The 20,540-nt window shown below is 37.1% G+C and overlaps 1 protein-coding gene across 1 annotated transcript in view; it reads right to left on the bottom strand.

Moving 5' to 3' along the window:
* Nucleotides 1-7,437: 7,437 nt before the first annotated feature.
* Nucleotides 7,438-20,540, bottom strand: part of LOC119737808 — a 36,943-nt gene continuing 23,840 nt past the window's right edge. The window contains exons 23-43 of the mRNA XM_038212424.1: nt 20,150-20,219; nt 19,358-19,609; nt 18,724-18,867; nt 17,681-17,941; nt 16,465-16,593; nt 16,240-16,352; nt 15,610-15,844; nt 14,765-14,876; nt 14,395-14,544; nt 13,084-13,264; nt 12,723-12,765; nt 12,448-12,605; nt 11,484-11,703; nt 11,049-11,159; nt 10,285-10,451; nt 10,011-10,124; nt 9,469-9,539; nt 9,229-9,269; nt 8,936-9,032; nt 8,486-8,591; nt 7,438-8,296 (exon numbers count right to left, since the gene is read on the bottom strand). Of these exons, the coding sequence (XP_038068352.1) occupies nt 8,225-8,296; nt 8,486-8,591; nt 8,936-9,032; nt 9,229-9,269; nt 9,469-9,539; nt 10,011-10,124; nt 10,285-10,451; nt 11,049-11,159; nt 11,484-11,703; nt 12,448-12,605; nt 12,723-12,765; nt 13,084-13,264; nt 14,395-14,544; nt 14,765-14,876; nt 15,610-15,844; nt 16,240-16,352; nt 16,465-16,593; nt 17,681-17,941; nt 18,724-18,867; nt 19,358-19,609; nt 20,150-20,219 (2,847 nt within the window). The 3' untranslated portion in view covers nt 7,438-8,224. The remainder of the gene's footprint in view (nt 8,297-8,485; nt 8,592-8,935; nt 9,033-9,228; nt 9,270-9,468; nt 9,540-10,010; nt 10,125-10,284; nt 10,452-11,048; nt 11,160-11,483; nt 11,704-12,447; nt 12,606-12,722; nt 12,766-13,083; nt 13,265-14,394; nt 14,545-14,764; nt 14,877-15,609; nt 15,845-16,239; nt 16,353-16,464; nt 16,594-17,680; nt 17,942-18,723; nt 18,868-19,357; nt 19,610-20,149; nt 20,220-20,540) is intronic.

The following is a 20,540-nucleotide window of genomic DNA, read 5'->3' on the forward strand; positions in this document are numbered from 1 at the left end:
GCATTAATACTTTGTCAGTGTTGAAGTTTGTACTCAATGACATAGTGATATTTTAGTTTGATTACATGTATAAGCAAATCGATAAGAAAATGCTGTTGAGAAAAAGGCGACCCTTCTTCAATCGTAAAACTCGAAAATACGAAGGAAAAACATCAACACGAATGACAGGAGAGATGATGAGGGTTGGTTGGGTCAGAAAAACGATTGACCTGACTCCTGTGTGCACCGTGGCCTCGTGGTCTGGATCATTGAATTCGTGGTCTAGTCTGCGGGTAATTCTGCAGGTTGTGGGTTCGAGTCCAGCCTGCGGCTATGGTGCGTGTGCCCTTAATCAAGGCGCTTTGTCACTCACTGCTTCTCCCCACCCAGGTACCTCCCCAATTGTGTACGTTTTAGCAGCTTTGCGCTGAAATGGCAGCATAGATTGGCCCAAATGTAGCGCCTTGAACACTAAGAATGCTGGATATGTGCGCTTTGTAAAATACACATGATTAAAAACACATTACTGCATGTTTGCACTTCTAAGAAGATTTTTTTTTTTTACAAAACACGTTATTAGAAAACACCATAACCAGGCGCATTACTTGTAATGGCTTGAAGGATTTGGGTATATATTTTTATAGACTAAATGTGGATTAATTTTGTAACGTTTTATTTGTAATCATAAAAAATATTTTTCAAAAACACCATATATGGAAACTGACTAGGTGCATTGTTATTATTATAACGTAGAAGAAAGTAATTGACTGGAGCGGGGGTTGAACATGCGACCCCGCACTGCTGTTCTGGTGCTCTACCGTTCCAACCCTATGTTGACGGTTCCCCATTTTGTCAGTGTTTTTAGCTGCGGATATAGTCTCAACAAATCATCATGTCTCTCCGGTAGTCCGTTCGTTAGTTCGTTTGTTAGTTAGTAACAAACGTTGACATTGTCTATCGCTCCTACATATTTTGACCGATTTCAACCAAACCTTGTCAAAAGTATCAGTAGCCGAGCCCCAACATGTTATATGACTAGACTGGAGTCAAAGGTCATCATGGGGTCCAGGTCAAAATAACGCTAAATTTCAAATAAGCTCAACAAAGGTAGCGCTGTCAACATGTTGACCTTGGTCAAACATTAAAAAAATGTCCACAGTGACCTCTTCGTCTTACCTGCAGCTATGGGGTCAAAGGTCAAAATATGTCAAATTTCAAGGAAACTCAAATGACAGAAGTAGCGCTGTCGACATGTTGGCCTTGGTCAAACATTAAAAAATATGTATTGTGACATCTTCATCTGACCTATAGCTGTGGAGTCAAAGGTCAGAATAAGGTGAACACGCATTCGTTGGCCCTGCAGCTTTCGAGAGCCGATCAAGCTTGTTCTTCAAGGGGCGCTATATAGTCAGAAGCCATAGACCCATATATGCAGGTTGAAACCCCGCTCCATTCAATTTTTTTTTTCAAACTTAAAATAAAAACTGTTTAGTTTGTTGGGGAAAATGAGAAATATGTAAATACGAAATTGAAACTTTAAAAAGGTATGGCGGAGAATTAAATACTCTCGACAAAAACAAACTATAATTAAGAACTTGTCCTGGTTCAGGGATCACTTTTGTAACGATGGTTTTAACCAGCTCTCGGTATTGTTCAAAGCACGATTTAAAATAATCGTCGGCTCATGACTGGGTGTTGACCAATTAGACAGGTGTAATTACCTTTGAGGTATGTTTATGGAAGAATTACAACGACCCTCAAACTATGCATGGTCAAACAATGCATGTTTAGAAAGCGCAGCCGTTGATGTTTATTTTTTATCGGGGAATTATGCAAGAGTGTTTCCGCATTTCGCGGTTGTATTGCCAAAAAAAAAAATCACACACACACAGGCCGATCTAAAACATCGGACTGACTGCTGTAATGATATGACTGCATTGACTTGTGCACTGTTACCGCTGTTGTTCTTTCTTGAAGCGAATAGGGATACGAATTTGACAATCAGAACATTTTCATGCAAAAGTACCGTCCCTCGGTGGAATCTATATATATAAAAGAGAAGTTTACTCGCCTCCGAGACGATGTTTGCTCCTGAAAGGATCCGAGACCGCGGGCTTAGTTTCCAAGTTTAATTGAAGTTTAGAATTTGTCTGAACATAATTACACAGAAAAACTCCTTGAAAATCTTTTGTTTAAATTAAAAAAATATGTTTACATTTTTATTGTTTTATTGACCACGCATACTCATACGATATAGTTTCTTTGCAGCAATCGATATTGTTTTGATATAATGTATATATTATGCATTTGCTTTGTATAATAAGGGCAGCAAAAGTAAATACTCAGTGCTGAGATGTAGCTTATACGACAAAAATAATTAACATGTGAAGATATTGGTAATCAAACAGGCATAGAATGATTTTAAGAAAACCAAACATTATCCATTAAACTTGAGAACACCAAGAACAAAAACCCGTAAAAACATGTTGATGATGTTAGGGTGGGCGGAATATGGAATAAGCGTGGCTGACAACAGCCATATGCCCTTTGAAGAATAAAAAAGAACAGTTTTTGCAATCGCTCCCAAAATTGTGGGCACATCAATATCTTTTATGAACAATTCAGACATGTTTGTATATATAGAAAGAGAAATTTGTTTACGAAGATTTGTTTTCATTTAATTATGTGTATTGAAGGGAGAGAAAATCCCTAATGTTTCTTGATCATAACAACAGCAGTGGGCCTATATGTTTCAATTGTGTAATAATCATATATTTGATTGAGTAAAACATATTAGGTATTCTGGCGTGACAAACATTTTAATGAATTATTGGATGTTAATAAATGTAGAAACAGCATTCAGATAATACAGGTGTAGTAAATTGGTTTCAAAAGTAGAGTTTGTATATTATTGACACAATTTAATGCAAACCGTGCCTTATTTCCTTAAGGAAATTAGCATTAAGATTGTTTCTTTTCCCTTGAAAATGATGACTGTTTTATGTATTAACCAAGAAATAAACTATTTTTTCACATGAATATATAAATTCAGCGTTTTAAAGCTCTCGAAGTCCAGATGAGCGTTTAAGCATGGATAATAAAGTAGTAATTGTTAACAAAATTGTGAAATGAACACTCGGGCAAAAGACGTGTTCAATGAAACATGCTCAGTTTAATAAACAAAACGCAGCAGTGTACATGTAGGCCTAAATATAGTTACTTTTGCAGGAATTAGATTCGTAGGCTATGTTTTAGTATTGTATTACTACCAACTAATTAGTATCCAAGTTTAATTGAAGTTTAGAATTTGTATGAACATAATTCCACAGAAAAACTCCTTGAACATCTTTTGTTTAAATAAAAAAAAATATGTTTACATTTTTATTGTTTTATCGACCACGCATACTCATACGATATGATTTCTTTGCAGCAATCGATATTGTTTTGATATAATGTATATAGTTTTCATTTGCTTTGTATAATTAGGGCAGCAAAAGTAAATACTCGGTGCTGAGATGTAGCTTATACGACAGAAATAATTAACATGTGACGATATTGGTAATCAAACAGGCACAGAATGATTTTAAGAAAACCATATATAATCCATTTAAACTTGAGAACACCAAGAACAAAAACCCGTAAATACATGTTGATGATGTCAGGGTGGGCGGAATATGGAATAGGCGTGGCTGACAACAGCCGTGTGCCCTTTGAATCTTTGCAATCAGTCCCAAAATTGTGTGCACATCATATCTTTTATGGACACGTCAGACATGTTTGTATATATAGAGAGAGACATTTGTTTATGAAGATTTGTTTCATTTAATCATGTGTATTGAAGGGAGGGAAAATCCTTAATGTTTCTTGATCATAACAACAGCAGTGGGCCTATATGTTTCAATTGTGTAATTGATTAAGTAAAACATATTAGGTTTCCTTGCATGACAAACATTTTAATGAATTATTGGATGTTAATTAATGTAGAAACAGCATTCAGATAATACAGGTGTAGTAAATTGGTTTCAACAGTATAGTTTGTATAGTATTGACACAATTTAATGCAAATCGTGCCTTATTTTCTTCAGGAAATTAGCATTTAGATTGTTTCTTTTCCCTTGAAAATTATGACTGTTTTATGTATTAACCAAGAAATAAACTATTTTTTTCACATGAATATATACATTCAGCGTTTTAAAGCACTTTGAAGTCCAGATGAGCGTTTAAGTATGAATAATAAAGTAGGTTTCGGTTTGAACATCTCGAAAGGAGTCGTAACAGATTATTTGTACATCGACGTCCGTCCTTCATATAGCAACGCGGTAAATACCAAGCGTTGTGGGTCTAACATTAAACAGATTCTTGTAATAAGTTTGGAAACATTCCGTTCACTGGTTTATTTCGTTAAACTCTCGCTGCCAAAAATTACATTAAAAGCCTGAATCACCCTGAAATTACACAAGACACAAAATACATTTAATGAAAAATTCACAATAACGTAAGTCACAATACAAGTATAAGTATTATAACTCATTACTTTGCCGACAGAGCCTGCTGGTAAGAGCAATACACCCAATAAGCTGCCATTTTTGTCAATAACGTTGCCGACGCTGCTTCAAGACAGCTCCTCTGACCCGTCAATCCAGGAGTTCCCCACTGAGGGTGTCATCGCGTGTGGTTCGGCGTGCCGGGATGAGCCTCGATGCAGCTCCTTCAATCTGCGACAGGTCAGCCACGGAGAGAAGATCTGCCAGTTGTACGAGACAACGCACGACGCCAGCATGGTGGTTGGTGATGATGACGAAAACTGCTACCACTCTGACTTGCGCCAAAACGACGCCTAGCAGACAGTTACCAGTCAATCAAACGGTATTTGTCAGAAGAAAAGCGGTTAATTTCAATGTTAATACTCAATCATGTAGCTTTGCAGAAGTAGCTGATGCAAACATTGTCATCTATTGGGCAAAAAGTGCTGTTATATATAATTGAGAACCGAACCTTCTTGCAGCGTTTTCAAGTCGAAATACTGCACAGATATTAACTATGCTTTTTCTTTCGAATCCTTGATGAGTTACTGTTCTTTTCTATAATAGGTCAAATCTTTGGTATGGTCTCAGTTTTCAACCATGTTCTCGGCGGTGAAAATGCGACTCATTTCCGCATTTGAGGCACAATTTGGCGCAATTGTATCCAAGCGTTTGCATTCATGTACATTCTTCACAAGCACCAGGACTCTTAAAACTAGTTTGACTTGAAAGACTTTCATCCAACTGAATAAAGCTGTTCATCATGGTGAAAGTTTAACAGGTTTTGCTTCATCTGACGATTTTTTTCTTCAGAGTTTGGGAATGAAACATTAAATTGACCATCGATGTAATTTGTTTTGCTTCAGTCGTTTCACACCTTTGCACGCCATTCATGTAACATTTTGCTCCCCAGAATTGTTACTCTGAAATTGTTTTTTCTTTTTTTCTTTTACCCCTATTTCTTGGGTTGGGTTCCATGGGCGGCGGAACGATATTCAAACGGGGGGGGGGGGGGGGGGGGGCAACACCAAAAAGGGGCACTTATCTAAAAGGTGTGAAAGTGAGAGCCCTTCGGCCTACGCAATTGCGGATTCAGAAAACAATTTTTTTGGGGCGGGGGGCAAAAAAAATGTGGTCCCAAAAAGTGGTTCCACAAATTTACGGCGTGGGGTTCGGGGCCCGCTTCAGGGGCCCGGGGCCCGCTTCAGGGGCCGGGGGAAAATGGATTTTAGATGCTCTGTGGTGCGATCTGAGGCAATTTCTGACAATTTAAACCAATTTTGGTGAAAATATGATGTTATACGTAGTGGCTGCCTTGATGTTATACGTAGTGGCTGTTTTGTTGTTGTTGTTGCTGTTGTTGTCATTTTTTTTGGGGGGGGGGGGTGCATGGCACCGTTGCCGTGTTTATATAAAGTACACTATAAGGTAATATAGTTAATATAATTAAAGCAACAGGAATTAGGTTCGTGTAACCTTTTTGCTCACCAGAATTGTTACACTGACTGTATTTTTGCTTTTGTTTGTTTTAACCCTATCTCTTGGGTTGGGTTCCATGAAATGTTTATGAGATTAAGATTAATAAATATGAAAAATGAAAAGAAAGTTCAATATTTAGGAAAGGACGGGGTTGTTCACATAAGCCAAGGCTTGTAAGTAGAGCAGCCTGGACAAGAACAAATAACATGAACACAACAAGAACACAAACAAACACAAACACAAACACACAGACAAACAAACAAAAGACAAACGAATCCATTGTAGAAAAGTTATGGTAGAAAAACCAAGCTTATGCAAGATGAAAACAGACGGGCAAAGATAACAATGAAGATAAAGAAACTACAAAATATTGAATATTAGAAGTCAAGTAAGTAATCTTTATTATATCGCACAAGGATATCTTAAAACGCGCGCATACAGTCATAAAAAACATTGAAACATTATAAAAACAGTTACATAGGCCAATACAAGTATACGAACAATTAAAATGATTAAAATCTACTTAAGCTATAAATGTAAACTGAACAAAAATAATAAAAAGCATATTAAAAAAAGGAAAGGAAAAAAAGGAAAGCTTTGCTGCGTGCTGTGAGAGAAGGAATAATCAATATAAAGGGAGTGGTGAGAGGCATCTTTAATAGTTGTGACTGCAACGCGAGAGGCCTTTTGTGCTTGCCAGGAACAAACTTGTGGCCGCCTACGCACAACCTTCCACCTCCAAGAGATGTAGCATTCAGCATCATCCAGGACTTCAGGAGTCCTAATGGTGAAACAATATGTAGGGCAGGATGAGAAACTGGGGTCCGTTCGTAACAAGTAGCAAAGTATAGAGATGAAAGACTTGAACGATTTCAATACATCTTTACTGTATGATTTCAGTTCAAGCCATTAGTAACGCTGACAAATCATAAAGTCAACAGATTAGTAACCAATTAAAACTGGAACTGTTATTTCCTTACTGTCGAGATAATGGTTAACAAAAGACAATTAGCCAAAAAGCAAATTGTTAATAAATTCATTTACCAAATTGAAGGATGTAACTAAATTATGGACTATCAATCTAAATTCTAAATCTAAATTTAAGGCGCAGTAAGTTTAAGTTATTTATAGTATTTTTTGTATTTATTGATTACTGAACATATATTTTAAAAAGAATAATTACCGCATAGGTCATGCTCTAACTTAGAACTATTTATTTGGTGTTAATGACAACGAAATTCATCAATAAAACCAATGTATAATGCTCCTGTTTCATGTGTGAACTACTCGTAAAAACAAACTCGTTATATTATTTGGAAGCTAAGGGCTTACAGTAGTAGTCAGCCACGCCTACCGTGTTCCAGGCCCCGCCCACGCTCACATCATCAATGTACAATATTGATGACTTTTAAATGTTTTCTTAGTTTTATAGATTATACATGTTTTTTTTTTTTAAAGAAGAAAAAGCCACTTTATATGCCGATGCTATGAAAATACAACGTAAACTACACTTGGAGTATATAATTCAGCATTTAATAATGCCTCCTGATATGAAAGCTTCCACATGGTATAAATTCATTAATGTGTACCAACCAAATGCAAACATAAAAACGGTAGATCTCGGTAGCAGTTAACAATTATCCAATTTATGAATATATCTGTGTATTAATGAACGATTTTATAGAGAAATCTTTAAAAAAAAACTGTTGAGAGATTTTTTGTAAAAAAATGTTACTACAGACATAAATATGTACAGGCTGATTAGTAGTGTATTTATTTCAAATGCACACAACACTTCTACAAAACTAATTCTTAAAGAAAAAAATCGGCACAACGCTATAATCTGTTTAACATACGCCTATTTCCGTGTAACTACTTATGCCACAGTATTTTTTCACACTATTAACAATTACAATTAATTTTGCCTAAATTCTAATCTGGACTTTCCGTGAGCTTCGAAACTTCAATTTTAATTAATCAAAAAATTCATTGTCGATTATCATCTTAAATTTAAACGTCTTTATTCGCGACAAAAATACACAAAAAAAAAGACATGCAAAAATATACTGAAACCATGAAATTAACCATGAGTATATAGTAAACAAGTTGATAACAAAATCCATTTCACACTTTGGTTGAACTCAAGCTATGTATTTGAGTAGGTTGTGCATTTTGTTAATATTTCATGTAAATGCTGATCTTTTTCTTCTACCAGTAGGAAGACTCAGAACTGGCACGTCCGTTTAGTTGTCGTCAAGCTCCGGTCGGATCACGCTGAAGTTCTCACTTAGGGCGCGATCGATCGCCATGTATTTCTGCAATACGAGAACAATCAGACTTTAATCTTCAATGAAAGTAGATTTCATGAACCTTTTCTACCTATTTATGAGTAGAAGTATATTGACATGTAAACATACGTTAATAACCTTCTTTTCACGTCCGTATGAATCTATAAAACTTGGCGTATGACCTCAACAAAAATGATTGTTCCAAACATTACCCACCTGTTCAGTCTTATTCTCATCCATCTTGCTGAGGATGCGGATCAGATCACTGAAGGAGGGTCTGTTGCTAGGGTCCTCCTCCCAGCAACGAAGCATCAAGGAGTACCTGAATATAAAGATATAAAACAAATTCCACGCCATGATTTGTGAAAGTTATAATTGCCGACAGTTATTGACAGAGGAATGTCATTATCTTCAGAGCTGGTTTATATCCATATCTCATAATAGGAAAAGTCACACCTACACCAATAAGTCACATCACTTTCACCAAAGGGCAGCTGTAACAATGTGATTTCATAATCATATAATATGATACTTGCAAACATAACTAATTAGAAGCAGTGTTTTTGTGTATGAATTGGCAAAATAATAAAAGGCAACCTTAGTTGTGCTTATACACCATGCACTCTATAGGTTTGGAATACGATCGGTATTATGTAATATGCCTACATTTGGTCATCGCAGTTGGCTGGTTTAGTCAAGCGGTATCCTTCCTTCAGCTGATCTGCTAGGGACTTGGTGGCAATGGTTGGGTATGGTGTGCCTCCTGCGCAAAATAAACCAATGAAATTTAGAGAAACGATGTAAGAACAATTTTATTACGAGAATATAGTGCCTGATTGGTAGGGGTAAGCCATTTAAGGTCTTATAGTCCTGAATTGTACTCTGCATATTGCATGAGTTATAAATTCATTCCTATTATTTCCCAAATAAAATGTTAAAGAAAATACGCAAAGTCTTACCAATTGAAGCTATTTCCCATAGGAGGATGCCAAAGGACCATCTAATACCAGAAAAAAAGACAATTATAAGCGATTACACGAATAAAACCTAAATAGACTAGTCCCATATTTAAATGGGGCGGGGAAAAAACTGAGCTGGCTAAGTGCCCAAGAGCTTCGCTGGAGTTCCTTTTGTGGTGAAGCAAATTAGGCGTTTACTGCAGGTGTTTAAAATCTTCACTCTCCTTAAATTATACTTACACGTCACTTTGAGTTGTGTAGGTGCGATCCAACAACGATTCAATGGCCAGCCAACGAGTTGATATACGAGGCTGGGGAAAAAAAAAAAAAAGTTCAGAAGACTTCAGGACGTTTATCAGGGCTTGAACGAAAAGAACCGTTTGCGAGAGTTAGAGTTTTAACATAACTTTCATCAGTTCTAATTTGAAAATAATGTGCTCCAAGTATTTTGTAAGACCAGTATTAATTCCTTAATATCTAAAACTATTTATTGATGCCTTGTCACGTAATGTGATCAAAATGAGATGTGGTAAAAATAATTAAGAATGAATGAATGAATGAATGAACCTTTAGTCATATAGATTTATAATGAACATGGTTTGATATTCTGCTATACGGAGAGGGTCATTTTTACTTTTCAGATCAAGTTGACACTAAAGCTGGCTGGCTAACTTATAACAAGCTTTGATCCAATTAAGTGATTCCTTTTATGTTAAAACTCTAACTCTCGCAAAAGTTGATATTGGAATAAGCACTGATTTTAATTAAGATACAAGACCTACCATAGACGTCTGGACATAAATGTCCTGTCCTCTCGAAAGCCCAAAATCAGAGACTTTGGCGACCAATTGCTCACCGAGCAAGATGTTTCTGGACGCCAAATCACGATGAATTACCTGTCACAAAACGCGAAAATACAAAAGGAAACATATTTTCAATCTTAAGATTCTTAGGTAAGGTAAACAAAAAGTAAGCTTTCTTTTACGGAAGGATAAATTCAAAAATACGAATTAGATCTTACTAAGTTAACCAAATTATGAAACTTTTGTGACGTACCCCGGACGTAGATAGGTGCTTCATCCCCTTAGCAACATCCAGAGCAAATTTGATCAGCTGATCGGAGGACAGGGCGCCCTCGTCCGACTCCGATTGTGTACGAGCCTTGCGCAGATAAGTGCGCAGATCGCCGTTTGGGAGATGCTCAAGGGCAACGAACATAACATCTCAGAAAAAAAGACAGAACGTTCGACTTAGCGACTCATTACAGCATTTGTGATTAAATTTGAATTAATCAAAGAGTCAATTTTTGTTAATCATGAAGAGACATTTTAAACTCCACCTTATAAATGAAAAGAAACAGCAAAATTCCTATAAAGGAAATATATTCAAATATAGTCTGAGTTGTATTTAAAAATTAACCTTGTTAAGCAATTTTACACATCTTTCTAAACATTTTCCAGCTATCACTTTGCAAACATATTTAAATACTAAACATGTTTAGATTATTGATGGATAGAGTCTAGCAAGTGATCATGGATGTTTAGGAATTGGACACGTAATGTTTACCTTCTAAACATGTTTACAATGAGATACCATTATTGTGTTTGATTGCTAAAAATTGGACAAGAAATTTAAATTGCTAAAATTTGGACTGGGTTCCAGCGCTGTACATTGTGTCAAAAAATATCAGACTTGTGACTATTTAACTCGAAAGTCACTTGAATCTTTAAATTTCTTTTCCATCTTTTTATATATTTAAAAGTTGACATCCCAGGACAAGGAACTTAACCAAATGATGTCTTGTTTTCTTTCACCAATACCTTCATGCTGGCATGCCCCAAGCAACGACACCACATTAGGATGATATCCGATGTTGGTCATTGTACGAAATTCCTCCATGAAATCTTCCCGGTCAGTTTTCGATGCATCACCTGTGAACAAAATATCAAAAAGATGTGTCCAAACAAATTCTTTCCAAAGTGAACTTGTTACTTAATAATATCAAATTATAGCATTACTCGAAAGATTTTTTTTCATCCAGAATTACAGGTCCGAAATATTCCTCTGCAAAGGGTTCAGGTAAATGTGAAGAGAGATTCACAGTCAAATTATACCCTTCCCCGTTTTGTCCAGTTTAGTCCATCAATCTAATCCAAACCAAAAATCAGTACGCTTGTTTTGCACCATTTCGATCTATTGTTATTGAAAGTTATCATTTTAGTAGTTAAAAAGCAGTTATCCTTTTTGTCTTTTACCTTTCAGTACTTGGATAGCAGTCTTGGTCATCATCCCACCGATGATTACAGTTCCCAATCTCACTTCACCAAAGTTCCCTCGACCGAGGACTTTGTCATCGACTACCAGATTCTCCCAGAGAATCTCCCACCGCAGGGCCCACGATGGCAGGCCAAGGTCCTTGTAGTCTGCGGTTGCTATTTCGCTCTCAGGAGGAGTCACTTTATAGTCGATGCGACCCTTTCCAGGAAGAGATTAACAAATGGGTATAATGACGGTATCATGCTAATTTAACAAAGTTCGAAATTAGCGGTAGCCCGCCAGCCAAAATGCTAGTCAAAACAGAGGCGTGCTGGTCAAAACATTCCTTAACTAGCCCGGCTAGCGAGTGAAAAAATATTTCGATACGGCAAAGATGAACGGAGAGAAGGAAATAAATCATTACATTCAGAAAGCCTCATCAATTTTTGTCTAATTTTATGAACTATTTGAAAAGGTTTAATTATCAGATCTGTTTATAAAAAACCCCGACAAAATTGCCTCAGAGTTGAGCCTGAAATTACGCCATTTTGTATTTGAGCTAAAAAGAATGCTGGCTAGTGAAATTGCCCATGGGCTAGTTAAGAGTCTGTTTCAGCAGCCCGGCTGGCTAGTGAACAAATAAGAGAAGGTCGAACCCTGGTATTAATAGAGTAATTTGTAAAAAAATAGGACCTGGTTCATTACATCCTAGGCCAAATTAAATTTGTATGTATTTATAAGGGGGAGGTCAATGCCTGTACGTGTTTTTACCATTAATATATTGCTCGACAGCAACACCTTTTGTTTGAAGAATTTTAAATAAACATCCAATCGGGCCTACATTTTATGGAACTGCTTCAGAGATAACAGTGCTTAGCGATCCTTGATACACTTTTGCGATTATAATCTCTCGCTCGCCCAAATGTGATGATGCTAATTTACTAAGTATAAACTGGAACTAACCATTTCCATGGCTGTCATTTTCAGAAGCCTGTGCTTGTTTCTTCGTTTCTTCCTCCGTATCCCCACCCTCACACCACATGCAATCAATGCAATGATGAGTGTTGTGCTTACTACACTGACCACAGCAATTACTGCAATATTTCGGGTTCCAGAAGGGTCTAAAATGGATGCAAAACCACAGAAACAATTACAAACCATCAGGATATACATTTCATGATGCCTCATAATTGGATGTTTAAATTCAGCTTTCAAATGTGACGAAAAGTACACCTTACCGGTCCACACGGGCTGAAGCCGTGGACTTGTAACGTAATCCTCCTGAATCAAAAACAAGCATTACAATATCGATTTAATGTCACAAAGACAAATAGAATAGATTACTTGAAGATGAATACGACAATATTAATCATGTTTAGCCAAACTCATATAGTACCTCGGAAGCTCAACAAAATATATAGCGAGGGAAGGATAATGAGTTTAAAAAGTAGGGGAGGATGACATTCTATATTATCTAGGAAAACCACAGAATTAAGGTAGTGAGTGAGTGACAACCACATCCACATGATGGAATCCAGGTCCAGAAGTTACACCACTACGCACAATTCAGACTCCATCACTCGTCAAAGTAATTCTCACCCTTTGATTGTCTAAGAGGACGTATGCTCGTATGAACGCTGTGTATTTGGTGTGGGGTATGAGAGGGCCGTTTTCACCCGTATGGCTCGGAGGAGTCTGCCTCTTCTTACGTCTGGAGCCACCACATGAAGACTCCCCACCGCTCCCGATTTCAATTTCGGCAGATTTGCTCAAGTCATTTCTGCAAAAAAAAAAAAAATGAAATAAAGTTATGAATCTGTGATGAAATAATGTCACACCCTCAATGGCAGTCAAAACGTTCCTCATTAGTCTTTTGTTCAGTGAAAGTTGTCAGTTTCTAATCTCCTTACCAATTTCAATTGATTTGGTTTTCGATTTTGGCTTTTGCACAACAGTTATGACTGAAGTGGGCATGCACTTCCATACATTTTATACAGGATGAGTAAAATAGAAAGTGACCTAATGAGAAAAACAATATTAAAAAAAATATGTGGCTCACTGCATTTAATACAAATAACATATATAGGTATAAATTACATATTATTGATTAGTAACTGCAGACATTTCAGATATGTCTATTATAATTACAAACAACACAAAATTCAGCTGTCCACACTGCAGCTGTTCATTAATTTACCGTTCGTAGTGTAATATCTGGTTCTCACTCGGCTCAATTGGCAAATAGCATTCAATGGACAGCTGTAAAACTTTTTTTTTTAAATACAATATGCATAGCTTCCCATAGCATGGATACATTTTTTTATGTAATTCTTTTTTTCAAATGAGTGGAAGAACATGCTCGGTTAATGTATGCTTCTTTGGTGTGTCAAATGTATTCCTTTTTAAGGGGAAAATGATGAATCCAGGTTACTTTCTTTTTGACTCACCCTATTGTAGTCTTATTATACTTCTTTTCGTAAATTCTACGATTGTATTACATTTGTGTTCATCTTTGAAACACTTTTATTGACATGACAGGTATGATATTATTTATATGGGGAGCTGATAATATCATGATGAACATTTTGTAAGACATCCAAAGAAATGAATGGTTCCCTTTTTATCTATGCATTACTTTTTTGTGGAAGTGTTTCCATAATTGATTCTCGCGATAAAGGCGATTTCGTCTTGGAAATGGACACCACTCGCAAACTCCGAGTCAGCTTGAAATGAAGTTGAATGACACTGATATCACAAAGTCCCTATAACACAGCCATCTGGAAGGTGATTGTATTGGATAATTCAATTTGGTAACAACGAATGCACGAACAATCTACTCTAAACAAAAGTACTGCACCTTATTACAGATGGCCGTCAGACAGAAGACCTTTGTTTACAACAGAAACTCACCCTTTAAACACCATGGCTACGTATGGTAAACCTGTCGACTGTTGTGCTTCGTCATAGCTGCGAAGGAGGTCAGGGTGATATAAAATGTCTGGATCCTTTCCTTCAATTCCCTCGTCATCATTCAGCCGAATCACCGTCACCTCCACACAACTACTCAAAGAAAACATCTCAAGTTTGCAAGTACAAGACTTAAAAGATATTAGTATTGGAAAAAAGGTTGTTAAGCCATGCATAGTCTTCATATACGGATTATTTCCTGTATCAGAACACACGCTGTTTTCATTCTTGTGAACAGGTGTTTGGAAAAGTAACTCAGGGTATCGCTTGACATGATTGTTTTCAACTAAAAACATATTTTCTTTCGTCTTACCTGACAGGCCCATTTCTTTGATTCACTGGTGCTATTCTTAGTTTGATTGTGGTCTCGGTGATTTGATACCTCGAAATGTCAGACAATACCAGTGGCAGGAGGTTGGCAGGAACTATAGTACATACAAGGAAGTTTGGTGAGCGCAAATGTAATATGAATAAATTTAAAAAGTCCACCGTTTTAAGTACTATTAGAACAAATGGATATCTTTACACATATAAAAGTATATATTAAGCACGATTGCCCTTGGTAGAGGTATTTAAGAATCTGTTGCCTTCTACTGCAGGGATTGTTCGTTTTTGTTGTTTTGTTTTCAAATTTAAAGTGCGCTGACATTTAAAATCTAGCGACTGGGGGCACAGGTCATTGCACATGCTGAAAAAAACTGTCCGATTGCAAGGCAAGAGGCGGAACATTTTCAAAGGAAAATGCATTGAGCAGTTTGGATGAAGGTTCTTTAAGTCAAAATCTACAGGCGATGTGCAATACGTGTATCAAGTACACTGGTCTGTTTCTGCGACTTGAAATGTGTGAATTTTTCCAAGAGTTGTAACACTTGATAAATACAGTATCCCAGTGTCTAAACTGTAAAACCTATATGGTGTTTTGAACACTTTATAAAATGCATGCTTTTTGCTTTATAACTATATGTTGTATGTTTAGGGGAGAGACGCCGTTTGATTCATATTCATTATTCAGATATCCCTGTACCAAAAAAACCCCTTTAAACAGCAGGTTTAATTTCTACAGCACTGCTGAATGTTCAACAAAGAGTTGACGTTTATGAAAACAAACTATATATGCACATTCCGTTTTACGCCTCGTGAACTACTATGTTCATGTACCTCTTCTTGGAGAATCACAGGTTATCTCAGTCTCTGTACTGGTCGGTCCTTCACTGTTTGACGTAGACGCAGAGATCTGAAATCTGTAGCGCGTGTAGGCAGGCAAGTCCATCTTGTTGACGGCATACAATCTTGGAGTCGCATCGGTGACAACGAAGTCAGACACGGCCAAGTCGGAGATTTCACCCAAATGTTTCGAACCAGAGTCTGGATACAGGTACGCATTTCGGAAAATCTACGATAAAAATGTGATAACGTTTCAATTATAGGCCTTCCAAAGTTTAATTGCTGGTATCTGTGGCCGCGCTTAACGGCTTTGCCGTGTTAGAACGCAATGCGTTTCTATGAACAGAATCACTGACGAGAGCAAGCAGACTTTGCGATGGAACAACTTACCAAAGTGTTTTAAAATTATATCGGTTTCGAACCTAACCTTAACCATATATAAATTCTTCTTTATAATTTCCCTTACACCATCTTTTCTGATACCGAATATAATTGCTATACTTAACGGTACATTTGTTATATGGACAATTGAAGCGGACTGTTTGAATTAGGGGTTTTTTTGGTGCGTTTTTGTTTGTTTGGGGGGGCTGCTAAAAACAAATGACAGGTTGTAACCCTTCGTACCTTGTAGGAAATTATATCAAGTGTGCCATTTTCTTGTTCGGGTGGATCCCACGTGACCACGCAGGTGTCTCCTTCATCATCCAAGAGAACCTTGACAGGTGCGGAGGGAACGTCTTAAATAAAAGAGAAGTCAAGGAAAACCAGAAGTAAAGACTCAATCATGTCAAAAAATAAAATTCAGTTTAATTTGTGTTCATAATATTCTTTAGTTATGGATCGCCATACCTGTGCACGTCACTCCGTTTCCAATGTAGCCAACTATACAGCTGCATAGAAAACCTCCATCAATGTTTGTACAGTCTGCGTGTGTATCACAATTATCTCCATTCGTCACTGCAGAACATTCATCAAAATCTATCAGTGGAACAAAAAAATCAAGGGGATTCTTTAGAAAATAAGCATATACATGACATGTTCAGCAAGTGTTCACTTCATTTTGAAGCCAAACAGGGAAAATTACAATTTGATCATTTACAGTGATTGACAAAAAAAAATCAAACTTTACTGACAAACAGGTTATAGTAAAGAAAACGCTGGGGTGACATATATCACCTAAATACCACAAATATTAAATTCATCAGCGTCAAACAACAAGAAAAATCCCACTTATTCTAACCAATCAACACAAGATGGAGGCAGCACAGTTTACACACAATAGGCCTACCATAGGCCTACTAAACACCGTAAAAAAAGAAGTCCACACTCATTGGAGGGGTCATAATTTTGAATCTGACCGTCTTATGATGACGTCATTTGTATAGACTTTTGAGAATGTTGTTAGCTAAATTTTACCCCGTTTGCTACCAAAGAATATAAATCGTCCAAGATTGACGACGGTTTATGAAAACTGATGCAGTTTGAAAAGTTGCAAATTTAAAGAGTACGCGAGGAGAACTTGCTCAGCGTGACTATACATGCCCGTAATTGGCCCCTATCGACTGCACAGTGCCCAAACAAAGCGCAGGTAATTCAATTCTCATGCTCCCATGCATGCAAGCATTGTGCGATCGGTATTCCCTGCCGTTCGTTTCCGGCAGTGTGACATTGTCACGCTTAGCAATTTCCACTTTTTTCAAACGGCATCACTTTTCATAAACCGTTATTATTGTTGGACGATTTACAGTCTTTGGTATCAAAATGTAGCGAACAACATTCCCGAAAGGTCTATATCAATGACGTTATCATAAGATGATCATAACCCCTCTAATGAGTGTGGACTTTTTTTTTTGCGGTGTTTACTTCACATTGATGGTCGTTTTGTTTAGCGTTTGTTTAAAATATGGGCCTCTCTGGATGTCTTTTTTAGCCTCTACAACTCAACTTTATTTATAACAGCAAGAAAGTTTTGTTTGTAGCAAAGTCGACTCAATAGCATGCGGTCCCTTTTTTTTTCAATAAATAATTGAAATACGAAGGGATCTCACTCATTTCATATACCTACCTATAACGGTGACTGTGAATAAACAGTTAATCAGAGCCATATTGCCAGCAGCATCTCTTGCTGTACATGTGACAGCAGTATCACCAATCCTAAAGGCGTGATTGGTTGATGGTGTACACGTCACAGTAGGAGCTATTCCTGTAGTATCCGTGGCTGTAGGAGTAGTCCAAGTAACTGAAGTTGATGTCATACTTCTAGGATATGCTACCTTGGAACCCGGCGACCGACAGGTGTTAGCGAGAAAGACTGGAGGCGTAGTGTCTTTAAATGAAAAATAAAGGAAAAGGGAAAAAAGAAATTTTCTTTATTATCTATCTCAGATTGTCCACTCAGAAATTAGTACATCTATGGCCTCATTGCTTGACCCCGTTGAAAATCTAAATAAAAAACTGCTCGGTAAACACACACGCCCAAGTGTGTATTTGCCTGCAATCGGGGACCCCCTATTGTCCCTCTTTTGTTTGTACTTTCACATTTTAGGAAGACCTTCAATATGTTTTGTACACGATCGGAGATTGGGGACCTTCGGGAATCGGGGACCCTATTGTCCTCTTTTGTTCAACGTCCCCTATTGAATGCAGAAACAAACTCACACACACACACACACCCTCTCGTCGGACCAAACTTGCAGCGGTATTTTGTCACACGATAATAATCTCAGAAAGTGGATAGATCTTTTCTTTTCTTTTGAAGTATGCAATGCATGCGTCATACTTTAACAAAACAATGACAACATATTTTTTATTGGTGCAGCACTTATTGGAGAGAATAATGCCTATTTCAGGTATAACTGAAAGAAAAGCGTTTATGAAAAACCTGGATTGCCAATTTCCAAAAGGAACATTCAATCAAAATTGCAATTTGGTACGACGAATTCTTTCACTTATTAATTTGTTTACTGTTCATCTCAGCATCTTTTGGAATACTTGAAGAATGGCCATTGGATTCATGATGTGAGCTTCTTCACTTTGGAATTGTCATCACACTACTCTTTCTATTAAAATGGTTTCTAAATAAGTGGGCAATGTTCAGACTCATCCTACCTGTACACGTGTGATCGTTCATGTTAGGTTTACTGAAGCCATTGTGACATATACACGTGAAACCTCCATCCGTGTTATTACACTCTGAATGGACACAATCGTGACGACCATATGCACCCAGCCAGGCTGCACACTCATTGAAATCTGAAAGGAGAAGAAAGCAACCACAATCGGCTGTGAAATACAAAACAAACTATTGAACAAAAAGTGGTCTGATACACGGTACCCTGTGGAGACATGTGTATAATAGGGAACAATTTTATAGGTGGATACGTCTCCACAAGGTTATCACGAAATAGATATATGAATTTTACTCCAAAAAATAGGAATTTCCAAGGTGTGTTGATCCGTCGCAAATTGAAGTATGATATGTTAGGGATATTAAGTCCGAATTTCAGCCCAGGAAATTAATTCTGGTTAAAATATGAGCATTTTGATACTAGATTTTCAAACTCAAAATTTTAGTACACAAGAACAAAGAAATGACTCCACTATGATAATAATTTGGCAGTATAGAGGCTGTATAACAGAACAAATTCAATTTAGTGAATCAAACGTTAAAGATGAAATTCTCAATCGTCAAGCAAATGACCTACTTCAAACGCTCAGAACATACTCAAGCATATACGTGTACCTGTTACAGTCACATTAAAGGCGCAATCAAGAGTGGCCTCATTTCCAGCAGCATCCGTTGCTGTACATGTGACAGGTGTTAGACCAATCGTGAAGTTCGTTCCGGAGGCCGGTGTGCATTGCACAATAGGAGCAACATTGTCAGTGGCTGTAGGATCAGTCCATGTTACCATGGTTACCATGCTTCGAAGTTCAGCCACACGAGATATTGGTGACGGACAGGAATTGGCTGTGAATTCTGGAGGGACGGTGTCTAAAAAATATCGATTTAATATAAACTTTTTAATTTAGCATCCAAGTAAATTAACTTACAAGTGATACTGATTTACAAATGTTAAAAACATTTTACCGTTACTGTATGATCAAAGCTTATTTTGGAAGAAAACAATTGAATATTACATCGGCCAGTGGCCACGGTTTGCTCCACGGTTGACTTGAATAATTATTTGTAATAAATTGGAAACATTAGTTGCTACAAAGAAAGTTTCCAGATTTCAATTAAAAGAACATGTGGATTTAGATCTTGTAAAATCAGTGCATTTTATTCTCCCAATTAATGGAGAGGGGCCGAGACAACTATTATAGCCAGTCTCTAACTGTATATAATGTTTCCTCTCTGACTGACCTACTTTGAGAAGTTTTGAACTACATAATCTTTCCAAGATTCCCATACATGTAAAAATGTGCTCAGCGGTCTTTCTCCATTCGGTTTACTATTTCCAACATTGCAAATGCAAATCAAATAGCCACTACAGAATTTTTATATTTCCTTTCATGATCACAAATTACTCACCTCGGTAATGTATGATGCGATAGATTGGTTCACTCAACGGACCTCTTTTCACTATTGTTTCGGCCTGGATCTGCATTTGAGAAAACAAAAAACAAACAAACACACACAAAAACTAAACAATCCGAACAAACTCCCCAACAACCCAACAGACACCCCAACACCCCAACAAACAAACAATGCACAGTTTGGAACAACATTATAAAGTAATAAAAATTTGAGTTGGTGGTGGACCAACTCGACGAAGCAACAAATAGAATCCATTTTTCATTAAATATTATTAGGCATCTTATTTTTTTTGTAAAATTGTCTGCGATTTCACAGAGAGAAAAAGGGAACCATGAGATTCGGAGCGATACATTGCGTTCGTCGTCAGAAAAAGCAATGTGAATTA

Source organism: Patiria miniata, unplaced genomic scaffold (assembly GCF_015706575.1).
Source record: "Patiria miniata isolate m_02_andy unplaced genomic scaffold, ASM1570657v1 HiC_scaffold_3, whole genome shotgun sequence".
NCBI lineage: Eukaryota > Metazoa > Echinodermata > Asteroidea > Valvatida > Asterinidae > Patiria > Patiria miniata.